The 11888-nt window shown below is 40.4% G+C and overlaps 2 protein-coding genes across 6 annotated transcripts in view; one reads left to right on the top strand and one right to left on the bottom strand.

Annotated features, from left to right (window-relative positions):
* The window catches only part of PRIMPOL (primase and DNA directed polymerase), a 52426-nt gene extending 49067 nt beyond the window's left edge, over window positions 1-3359 (top strand). For all 4 annotated transcript variants that reach the window (XM_049632568.1, XM_049632567.1, XM_049632565.1 and 1 more), the window contains 2 exons: window positions 6-52; window positions 2833-3359. In XM_049632568.1, coding sequence (XP_049488525.1) covers window positions 6-52; window positions 2833-3081 — 296 coding nt within the window. In that variant the 3' untranslated portion in view covers window positions 3082-3359. The remainder of the gene's footprint in view (window positions 1-5; window positions 53-2832) is intronic.
* A 5654-nt stretch (window positions 3360-9013) lies between these two features.
* CENPU (centromere protein U) overlaps window positions 9014-11888 on the bottom strand; it is a 43070-nt gene continuing 40195 nt past the window's right edge. For both annotated transcript variants that reach the window (XM_049632572.1, XM_049632571.1), the window contains exons 12-13: window positions 10504-10660; window positions 9014-9234 (exon numbers count right to left, since the gene is read on the bottom strand). In XM_049632572.1, coding sequence (XP_049488529.1) covers window positions 9121-9234; window positions 10504-10660 — 271 coding nt within the window. In that variant the 3' untranslated portion in view covers window positions 9014-9120. The remainder of the gene's footprint in view (window positions 9235-10503; window positions 10661-11888) is intronic.

The raw sequence follows: 11888 nt of genomic DNA, 5'->3' as shown, positions 1-11888 counted from the left end.
TTCAGGTTTTCCATTACCTGCTGAAGTTGGTCTCCTGTTTCTGCTCAAGGAGGTAAGTGCAGGTTTTAGTTTCTTTCTCATTAGTAATCAGTTCTTGGTACAACAGTATCCATGAGCTGTTAGTAGTGTTCAGACATGTCCACATAGCCTTTAAACACACTCTGCAGTACTTAGTTTTCACTTCGGAGAGTGCCGTAGTGATTGTGCCTTGTGAGCACGTACCTGGTAGGATGCACCTCACTGTCACTGCCGCGGAAGAAATTGTATAGATACCTAGTCAACCACTCCCAGACAGTTAACAAGTTTCTCGTGTTTTGTTTTACAAAGTGTACCAAAATACTCATCTCTGTGTTTCTTTAAACAACTCTTTCTGTAGGGAGAATTTCTGGAAGTAAATTATGTCAAAGAGTGTATACATTTTTAATTTTGGTAGATATTGCTAGATTGCCAAATTAACGTTTTCCTGTTAAAAACCTTTATTTGCCCAAATAATTCACATTCACTCTGAGAAAAAATTAGAAAATACATGAAAAGCCAAAGGGGAAAAACTCCTCCTCACATATAATTTGACCACTCAGAGATAACAGATGTAAGTGCTTTGGCATAGATCTTCCAGAAATTTCTATTTATGGTGCTCCCGTGTATATTTTTAAAGTCATAGTATGCGTACTATGTTAGAGCCTTTTTTTCCTACTTCAGCTATCACAAATGTTTTCAGTAGTATGTATTACCAGTTGGTACCAATAAAAATGATATAAAATTAGGCTTCACAATTTAAGAGAGCACCTGTTTACACCTTTGCCAACATTGTTTATTTTTACCTTTGACCTTTACCAACCTATTTGGCCAAAAGTGGTATTTCAGTTGTTTTTGTTTACATTCCTTACAGTCTTAAGGAAGTTGAACTTCTTTCAGATTTACTATTTGTATTTCTGTTACCGAGTGTTGGTAACTGTCCTATAGAAATGTTGTACAAGGACAACAAACTCTCTTCACCTAGAGTTGCCCTTTGTTAATATTGGTTACATTTGTGTTTCTCCCTCTACTGTACGCATACACATTTTTGATGAATTTTGTCTTCGTTATTTTAGGCTACTATAAAGAATACCACAGGCTGGGTGGCTTTTTTTTGTTGTTGTTTAGTTTTTATTTATTTTTGAGAGAGAGTGCAAGTGGGGGAGGGGCAGAGAGAAAGAGAATCCCTGGCAGGCTCTGCGCTCTCAGCAGAGCCCAACGTGGGGCTCGAACTCACAAAACCGTGAGATCGTGACCTGAGCTGAAAACAAGAGTTGGACACTTAACCAACTGAGCCACCCAGGTGTCCCTGACTGGATGGCTTATCAGCAACAGAAGTTTATTTCTCACAGTTCTGGAGGCCTGGAAGTCTAAGGTCAAGGCCCTGGCAGATTTGGTGTCTGGTTGGCTTCCTGGGTTATGGACAGCCACCTTCTCGCTGAATCCTTGTGGGGGATAAGTTTAAAAATTCTCTGAGCTTGCACCACTAGTTAACAAGGCTTAGGGCAGAAAGCCGCTTCCACAGGACGAAAGCATAGGAGAACAGGTAGAGGTGGAAAGCTGCCACAGGGTGAAAGCACCCAGGGCTAATTATTGAGAAAAACACCTTGTTAACCCTGAGGTAGCATGCTCTGTCTGTCTTAGCCCCTAGAAAAGTTAAGATAAACACATGTGGTGCCTGGCACCTGCAGTAAACAGCTGTCTGCTCGGTGTCCAGATTTTGATTTGTCTTGACCCTAACCCCACACATCTTCAAAAACCCCTTTTGTCTCACACAGGAGTTAATGGTTACTGCATTATTGTTTCTTTCTGCATGTCTATCACATATGTGAGCCTTCTAATCCTAATAAATTTGGAGCTAGGTCCCTTACTCGGGGCTCTTTCTCCTCCTGGACATTAGCCTCTCGTATTCAATTCTGCATCTGCTCTCTTGCTGGACAAGAGAGAACTCCAGACTCAGAGTCTGTGACAAGTCCTCGCATGTCAGAGGGATGAAAGAGCTCTCTGGGGTCCCTTTTGTAAGGTTTCTAATCCCAGTCATAAGGGCTGCACCCTCGTGCTTAATCACTTCCCAAAGGCCTCCCTCCTAATACCATGATATTGGGGGTTTGGATTTCGACTTATGAATTTGGGGTAACAGTCCACAACAGATCTCTTGAAGGGAAGTTGCAGCCATCGAAACCCTGTATCTTAAAAAAACAAAAAACAAAAAACCCTTTATCTTCATTTAAGTATATTACTAGAGAATAAGGATACTCTTAAATATGGTAAAATTTTAAAACTCAGAAAATGTACATAACAATACTGTTATCTAATACACAAATCTGTATAGCCCTATCTTGACAATTGTCTCAACTATTTATAGCAGTTTTTTAAATTCATGTTCTTAATTCTTAAAATTCTTTATAAATAGGATAACAAGTCTTTTAAATCTTTTAAGATAGCAGGTGTATTTTCTAATTTGGCTTGAGCTGCACTGTCTGCTTTTTAAAAAACTCCATCTACGATTGTTCCAATCCCATCTGTGAATACTGAAAAGAATGTACCAGAGGAATCGTGGGCGTTTCCAAATTTAGAGTGTTAAGTGTCTGAGTTACAGTGGCAGCAACATTTGAATTAATGAACTCATTCCCATGGTGACTGTATTGAAGACCATATCATCCAGCATATTTATTTTAGTATCTGTTCAAGAACTGGTTTTGTACTTAGTACTTTAACATAGATCGACTGTTTAGTGAAATCACCACATATTCTCATTGAATCGCCTGTACTTTCTTCCTATCTCCCTCTCCCTTATTTTCCCCCTTTGAACTAAAGGAAGAAGAGTTCACAGCGACTGAAACAATGAACAGTGAAACCGAGAATCCTCATAAACCACCATCTAGTACGTTGTCAAAAGGTGTAGCTTCCGATGCTGACTGGGATAATGGCATTGATGATACTTATTTTTTGGAAGCTACCGAAGATGCTGAATTAGCAGAAGCTGCAGAGAATGGTCTTCTCAGTTATTATAGTGGAGTGGATGAAATTCCTGATGAACTAATTTTGCAAGTATTGCAAGAGTAATTAACTCTGGACTGGTATATAAGTAGGCTGTAATTTTGCCTGAAGGTGGTTTAGTAACATAAATATACTAAGTTATAGTAACTTTTTATTAAAACCGTCTGTATCAACTAAGTTTTATCACTCTGCTTCTCATTTCTTGTTTTTTACTGAAGTAAGCCAGTTTTATTGAAAATTAGCTTTGAAATCATAACTGACCAGAGTTGGTATATGTTCATATCAGCTTAATTTTGCATGTTTATATATGTTAAAACTCTTATTAAAAATTTTTTTTAAATTGAGGTATCATTGACCTACAGTATATCCAGGTGTATATTATAGTGATTTGATATCTTTATACATTACAAAATGATCCCCATGATAAGTCTAGTTACCATCTGTTATCACACACAGTTAGTACGATATTATTGATTATATTCTCTGTACTGCACATCACATCCTCATGACTTTTTTTTTTTTTTTAATTTTTTTTTTTTTCAACTTTTTTTTTTTATTTATTTTTGGGACAGAGAGAGAGCATGAACGGGGGAGGGGCAGAGAGAGAGGGAGACACAGAATCGGAAACAGGCTCCAGGCTCTGAGCCATCAGCCCAGAGCCTGACGCGGGGCTCGAACTCACGGACCGTGAGATCGTGACCTGGCTGAAGTCGGACGCTTAACCGACTGCGCCACCCAGGCGCCCCTCCTCATGACTTTTTAAGTTTATTTATTTTGAGAGAGAGTGAGTCAGTCTGGGAGGGGAAGAGAGAGAGAGAATCCCAAGCAGGCTCCATGCTGTCAGCACAGAGCCCAGTGTGGGACTCGATCCCATGAACCGGGAGGTCATGACCTGAGATGAAATCTCAAGAGTCAGATACTCAACCAACTGACCCAACCAAGCACCCCCCTCATGACTTATTTTATAACTGGACGTTTGTAGCTCTTAGTCGTCTTCACCCCTCCTTCTGGTAACCAACAATTTCTTGTATCTGTGCGTCTGTTCTGCTTTATTTTTAGATTCCACGTGAAAGTGAAATCATATGGAATTTTGTCTGACTTATTTCACTTAGCATAATATACTCTAGTTCCATCCATGTTGTTACAAATGGCAAGTTTTTATTCTTTTTTATGGCTGAGTGATATTTCAGTGTGCGTGTGTGTGTGTACATGTGTGTGTACCTCATTTTCTTTATTCATCTATCAGTGGACACTTAGGTTGCTTCCATGTCTTAGCTGTTATAAATAATGCTTCAATAAACGTAGGTACATACATTCTTTTGAATTAGTGTTTTCATTTTCTTCAGGTAAATACCCAGAAGTGGAATGATTGTATCACATGCTATTTCTATTTTTAATTTTTTGAGGAATCTCCGTACCATTTTCCACGGTGGCTGCCCCAACTTACATTCCCACTAACAGTGCATGAGGGTTTCCTTTTCTCTACATCCTCACCAACACTTGCTGTTTATCCTTTTTCATAATAGCAATCTGATGGGTCTGAAGTAATACCCATTGTGGTTTTGATTTGCATTTCTCTAAGGACTAGTGTGCTGTTGCGCCATCTTTTCATGTGTCTGTTGTGTATGTGCATATCTGCTTTGGAAAAATGTTTATTCAAATTCCTTGCCCGTTCAAAAAAAATTTTTATATTAAGTTGTGTAAGTTTGTTTTTTTTTTTATATGTTTTGGATATCAATCCCTTATTGTAAGATATGTGACTTGCAAATATTTTCTCCATTTCAGTAGGTTGCCTTTTCATTTTGTTGTTTGAGTTTGATATAATCCTACTTGTTTATTTCAAAGCTTTTGTTGCCCTTGCCTAAAGAGACTAGTTCAAAAATATTCATAAGGCTGATGTCACAGGGCCAACTGCCAGTGTTTTCTTCTGGGAGTTTTATGATTTCACGTCTTATGTTCAGGTCTTTAATCCATTTTGAATTTTTCTACATGGTGTAAGATAGTGGTCTAGCTTCATTCTCTTGCACGTAGCTGTCCAGTTTTCCCAGCACCATTTATTGAAGAGACCGTCTTTCTCCAGTAGTATATTGTTGCCTCGTTTGTTATAGATTGATGGACCACATTAATTGAATAGCCTATATTTTCTTCCTATCTCACTCTCCCTTATGTTCCCCTTCTGAACTAAAGAAGAGGCCACAGCAGCTGTGAATGGGTCTTTTTCTGAGCTATTTCATTGATCTGTCTCTGTTTCTGTGCAATTACCATACTGTTTTGATTACTGCAGCTTTTATAGTACAGTTGGAAATCAGGGAACAGGACCCCTTCAGCTTTGTTCTTCCTTCTCAAGACTGCTTTGACTATTGAAAGTTTTTTACGGTTCCATACTAATTTTAGGATTCTTTATTTTAGTTCTGTGAAAATGCCATTGGCATGTTGATAGGGATTGTATTGAATATGTAGATGGCTTTGGGTAGTATGGCCATTTTAACAATATTACTTCTTCCAGTCCATGATCAAGGGTATCCTTACATTTATTTCTGTCCTCTTCAATTTCTTTCATCAGTGTTTCATAGAGTCTTATAGGTCTTTCACCTTAAATTTATTTCCAGGTATTTTATTCTATTTGATGCAATTGTAAATGGGATTGTTTTCTTAATTTCTGATAGCTTAATATTAGTGCACAGAAACTTAATTTTGTATCCCGCAACTCTACTGAATTCATTTATTCAAATAGTTTCTTTGGTGGAGTCTTGAGGGTTTTCTTTATGTAGTATTAGGTCATCTGCAAATAGTGACCATTTTACTTCTTCCTTTCCAACTTGGATGCCTTGTATTTCTTTTTCATGCCTAACTGCTGTGGCTAGGATTCTAATACTATGTTGAGTAAAAGGTGAGAGTGGGCATCCTTGTGTTGTTCCTGATCTTAGAGGAAAAAAGCTTTTCGCATTTCACTCTCGAATATGATGTTTGCTGTGGGTTTGTTATATATAGCCTTTATTATGTTGAGATATGTTCCTTGAAGTATGTTGAGGATGTCAAATTTTGTCAAATGCTTTTTCTGCATCCATTGAAATAATCATTTGATTTTTGTCTTTTGTTAACATGGTGTATCATGTTGATTTGCAGATGAACCATCCTTGCGTCACTAGAATAAAACCCACTTGATCATTAGTAAAGGTCCTTTTAATATATTATTACATTTGGCTTGATATTTTGTTGAAGACTTTTGTATCTATGTTCATGAGGTAAATTGGACTATAACTTTTTTTTTTTTTAATGGTCTTTCGTTTTGGTCCTCAGTTTATGCTGGCCTCGTAAAATGAATTTGGAAGCATTCCTTCAAGTTTTTGGAACAATTTGAGAAGAACAGGTACTACTTCTTTAAATGTTTGGTAGAATTCACCTGTGAAGCCACTTGGTCTTGGGACTTTTTGGGGGGGAGGAGTTAAATTACTGATTGTTTCATTACTTGTAATTGATATATTCAGATTTTCTATTTCTTAGTGATTCAGTCTTAGAAGATTGTGTGTCCTAGGAATTTATCCACTTGTAGGTTGTCCAATTTGTTGGTGTATAATTATTCATAGTAATCTCATGAGCCTTTGAATTTCCGTGATGTCAGTTGTACCCTCTCCTCTTCCATTTCTGACTTTATTCATTTGAGCCCTCTCTTTTTCTTAATGAGTCTGGCTAGAGATTTATTAATTTTTATCTTTTAAAAGAACCAGCTTCACTTTCACTGATCTTTTTTAATTGTTTTTGTTGTTGTTGTTGGTTTAGTCTCTATTTCATTTATTTTTCCCTCTGCTCTTTATTATTTCCTTCCTTCTGCTAACTTTGGGCTTTGCTTGGTCTTTTTCTAGTTCCTTTAGGTATAAAGTTCGATGACTTGGGAGTTTTGTTTCTTGAGGTGGGCCTGTATCCGTATGAAATTCCCTCTTAGAACTGCTTTTGTTGTGTCCCAGATTTTTGGAAAGTTGTTTCCATTTTTATTGTCCCATGGTATTTTTTAATTTCCTTTGATTTCTTTATTGTTCAGTAGCATGCTGTTTATGCTCTGTGTTTGTATTTTTTCAAGTTTTCTTCTTGTAACTGGTTTCTAGTTTTATACTGTTGTAATCGGAGAATGTGGTTAATAGGATTTGTTTCCCTATTTATTTCTTGGGGAATACTCCATGTGCACTTGAAAAGAATGTGTATTCTATAGTTTTGCAATGAAATGTTCTGTATATATTAAGTCCATCTGGTTTAATGTGGTAAGGCCAATGTTTCCTTATTGGTTTTGTCTTTCTGTTCAATCCATTAGTTTAAGTGGGGGTATTAAAGTCCCATACTATTATTATATTGTCAATTTCTCCCTTTGTTAACATTTGCTTTATGTGTTTAGGTGCTTCTGGGTTGGGTATATAGATGTTTATAAATGTTATATATCCTCTTCTTGTATTGACCCTGAGTCATAATGTAATGCCCTTATCTTTTGTTATAGTTTAAAGTCCATTTTAGTTAATAGAAGTATCACTTTTCATTCCCTTTGCATGGAATATCTTTTTCCATCCCTTCACTTTGTGTTTAGGTCTGAAGTATAGGCAGCACATACATGGGTCACTTCCTTGATCCATTTAGCTACACTGTGTCTTATGACTGGAGCATTAGTCCATTCACTTTTAATTATCAATAGGTATGTACTTATTGCCATTTTGTTAATTGTTTTCTGGTTGTTTTTGTGCTTCTCTGTACTTTCTCTTCGTCTCTTCCCTTGTGGTTTGATGGTTTTCTTTAGTGTTTAGGTTCTTTTCGCTGTCTTAGAGGTTTTTGGTTTGTGGTTATCGTGAGGTTTGTATGTATTGATCTACATATATAGCAGTCTATTTGAAAGTTTTTTTAATGTTTATTTTTGTGAGAGAGAGTGCGAGCAGGGGAGGGGCAGAGAGGGAGGCAGACACGGGATCTGAAGCAGGCTCCGTGCTGACAGCTCAGATGCGATGCAGGTCATGATCTTGCGGCAGGGCTCGAACTCACGAACCGCGAGATCATGCCCTGAGCTGAAGTCTGGATGTTTAACCGACTGAGCCATCCAGGTGCCCCTACAGCAGTCTATTTCCAAACGATAGTCACTTAGAGTTCTTGGCGGGACAGCTGAGGCTGGCTGGGCGGCCCCGGGGTGCCCTGTGCCCTGGCAGGACTGCGGCAGTAGGCACAGGCCAGGGTGTCCATGTTCTCCAGGGAGATGGCTGGGGCCGGAGTGGCCCCAGGCTGAGGGGGTCCGGTTGCACGTGGTGCCGAGGCGGTGCCGGTGGGGCGGCTGGGGCAGGTGCAGGCCTGCACTGGAACCGCTGTGGGCTGGAGGCCCCGGGCTCACTGGGCCAGTCCTCAGAAGAGTGGAGTGCCTGGGCCCGGCTCCTGTCTGGCCGTCAAGGTGGAAGGGAGAGTGAACAATGGTGCCCATCAGCCCTTCGGCCCCAGAGAGTTTTAGCAGTTCTTCAGCAGCTTGGTGGATGTGCTAAGCTTAATAAGTGCGTTTCCTTTGCTTACAGTCCATTTGTCCTTTAAATCGATGTTTTGGGTTTCTGTTTTTTTTTTTTTTTTTTTTTTTTGCTGTGCCCCAGGACTGGCGAGCGTGCATGTAGGCCTCAGTGCTATTCCTCCCTGCTGCCGGCCAGCACTTGGGGGTGGGGAAGGTGTCCCTCTAGCATCGTGCAGAAGCTGTTCCATCAGTCCTCAGTGGTGCAGGAGGAGCTGCTCTCTATGTAGGTGCAGACTCCGCGTGGCCAGCGGAGGAGGGGAGTTCAGGGTCTTCGGCGCCCGTCTTAGAACACCTCCCTGTGCTACTCAGGGCAGAGCTTTCTGTCCGCCTCTGATCAGGTGTCAACGTTTTAAGTCTTGTTACTCAAGACATTAGATAACTAATCACACTGTTGCCACTTAATGCAGTCAAATTAAAGGACCATGAACAAAGTACTAAATTTTGGTGACAAACCAGCCCAAACAAGTAGACAAGTTAACTTTTCAGGGAGTTTTTATTTACAAAAGTATGGATCGGAAGACCACAGGCTGCAGCAGGGGACTGACTGATCCTTCTATTCGGCATGTTTTAGTCGGCTGGCTTCATTTCCGGTCAAGGAGCTTCTCTAATTGATGGTTGATGTTTTGCAGATGGGTCTCAGCTCCTAAAAGGGTTCTTGCCTGAACTAACAGAGCTGGAAGGCTGGATGAATCATACTGTCGAAAGCAAATTATTTGGATTAAGTATAACAAACTTTTATAACCCTGTCTGTTATACAGCTCCTTGCTGAATAGAGCTTTCCACTACTTTCATTTTTCAAACTAGGACCATTATGATCAGGAAAAGGTTTAGTCCTTTTCCTTAGGGCATAATTAGTAAGGTTACAAGGGACCCCTCTCTAGAAAGTTTTAGGCTGATCTCATCCCGGAAAAAGTTCCAAGAACTGTGGCATCTAAATCATGTACAACAAAATCACTTCCTGGTACAGATTGAGACTGGGTTTGGGCAAGTCTGCTTGATCTCATGCTGGCTTTAAACCCAGAAAACTATAAGGCAGATGGACTTTTCCTGGAAGAACTAATGGAATGAAAATACCAGGCCCATGAAAGTTCATGAGGGAAAAATTAATCACGTAGAAAAACTGAAGACAAAATTAGACAACCCAACATAAACTCGTGATTTTGAAATGACTAAGCCAGGCTCCATGTTGTAACTTGTATCTAAGGATGAGTGACTAAAGTCCTCTTCCAGTCTGTCACACTTATGACAGTTTGTTTAAAATCACGTTTTCAAGGGGTTTTTCTTAGTAATGAAAAGAGCAGCTTTGAGCAGAAAAGCCATCAGACGATTGCTACCACCCGCCTAATAATGCAGTTGTTTCTAGACTATCACGTACCCTATTACTGGGGAATTCAATTTCACAGATATTTGAGAGCCTGCTGTGTTCAAGCTACCATGGGGCGCCTGCTCTCAGGGAGGAGAGAGAGAGAGAAGAACTAACATTTGGTGTTAGATTTCTGGTTTAGGAAAAGAAGTAGGACATAAACCCAAATACCTACTTTCCCTAAAGGAAGACAGATGCTGCGAGAGTACAGAAGGCCCACGGGGCAAACACAGGACAGGTTGGTACACTCATGTATTCCAAGCTAAGTACAGTTGCCACATCTGTTTTCACCAGTTATGCTCAAATTCAGTGCTCAGGATGTCTCCAAGTTAGTAACCAAATCCCCAACTCCAAGCTTTGGGCCAAGTGTGTGTGGGCACAGAAAACAGTAATTGAAAAGCATTCCATGTCCGTATCTAATACACAAACAAGCTTAAGGCTTTTAGATTCGTGTAAAAAACCTCAATTTAGAAGTGAAGTCTAATGCAGCTCTGCAGGCCGACTGTAATGTTGCATCCACCTTTCTCCTCAGAGCTGCTAATCCTCAACAGGCAAATGCCCTCTCTTCTCAATCACAGTGAAAAAGAAAAATCAATGTTACCGTTTCTTTTGCATGTGGTTCTTTCTCTCGAGTATCTGAATAATCTCGATGAAGCTGTTTTAAGTTAGATAAGAAACACGCTGCATTCCTAAGGGAAGATTTTCTCTCCTCAAGCTCGACGTATTTTATTTGTAGTCGTTTCATCTGTGGCTCTAACCTACAACAACAGAAAATATTTCCCCACGTATGAATGGCACGTAATGAAGTGTAACAGCCCAGGGTGTAGGAGACTGAGGACGCAGGTAGACAGAGCGAGGTAAGACCATGCTGTGAGGGGGGGCTAGATCTTTACAGGTATCTTCAGTTCTGAAATTACGAATGTGGGACAGAGTCTAGATTTCAATTTAAAATACAGACAAAACTCTGAAACACAGTACACGATGAAGAATTAGAAATGACATCCACAGACGAAGAGGTCTTCTAAATCCTAAAACCCGTCCAGTCATATTGTTGGGAACCACTGAATTAAGACAGTTTGGTTAACGAGTCATAGCCTCAGGTGGGAGGAGAGAGGCCGCGCGGGTCAACAGCAACGGCAGGGAAAAAGGCCTTTCCTTCGCCCCTTCCCCTCATCACAGCCTTGTCCATTTTCCAATATCCAATAAAACCAGTGGAAAAATCATCCAAGTGCCTGGATGGAAAATGTATAGGTAAACCACTATATCTTTCAGTGTCTTCTTTCTTACCCTGGAAAGTAAAAACTGTAACTTGGATTTTATGGACAAATAAAGGCGGGGGAGGAGGCTGCCGATTTTTTTATTCTCTCAAAGATAAAAGGATTTTTCTAAAAGGATATTAGAGTTACTTTTTCACAGTGGTGTCTGCTGAACAAATGCAGCACTGTGGGCAAGCTGGCTGGGGCAGGAGGGCGGGGTGCAGAGGCAGTCTGTACCCATGAGATCCTGGCCCCGACTTCCTGGGGGTGGGACTGGGGGTAGGTTACCTCCCTCGGCCTTGGGGTTTTCCACACGTGAAGTTAGAATAACGATACACCGCAGGTTTCTATGCCTTCTCAAGACATACTTTTCGACTTCTAGAATTGTATCTAGAAAAGGAACCAGCGGCGCTGGTCTGTAAGAGGTCTGGTTCTCACTATCCTGCCATAATAACCCACCTCCCAGGACCACGATAAGGAGGTAATACATAAAGCATTTCAGACAGTGAGCGGCACGCACAGGAAGCTTAAGTGCTATTTTCTTTGGGCCTGAGTGAGCAGACGCTCCGCCAAGGGCCAGCACCTGCCCACAGACTGGACTGGAGAACAGTGAGCTGGACACCCAATCCCACCCTCTCCTAGACTTCTGGCATTCTCTCCTTTAAAACTTGGTACTATAATTGTAGGCCATCTTTTCCGATAATACCACTTTCTCGCCCTATTTTAAAAC

Source organism: Panthera uncia, chromosome B1 (genome assembly GCF_023721935.1).
Source record: "Panthera uncia isolate 11264 chromosome B1, Puncia_PCG_1.0, whole genome shotgun sequence".
Classification (NCBI taxonomy): domain Eukaryota; kingdom Metazoa; phylum Chordata; class Mammalia; order Carnivora; family Felidae; genus Panthera; species Panthera uncia.
Note: the sequence above shows the minus strand (reverse complement) of the source record. Positions and strands in the feature narration are given on the sequence as shown.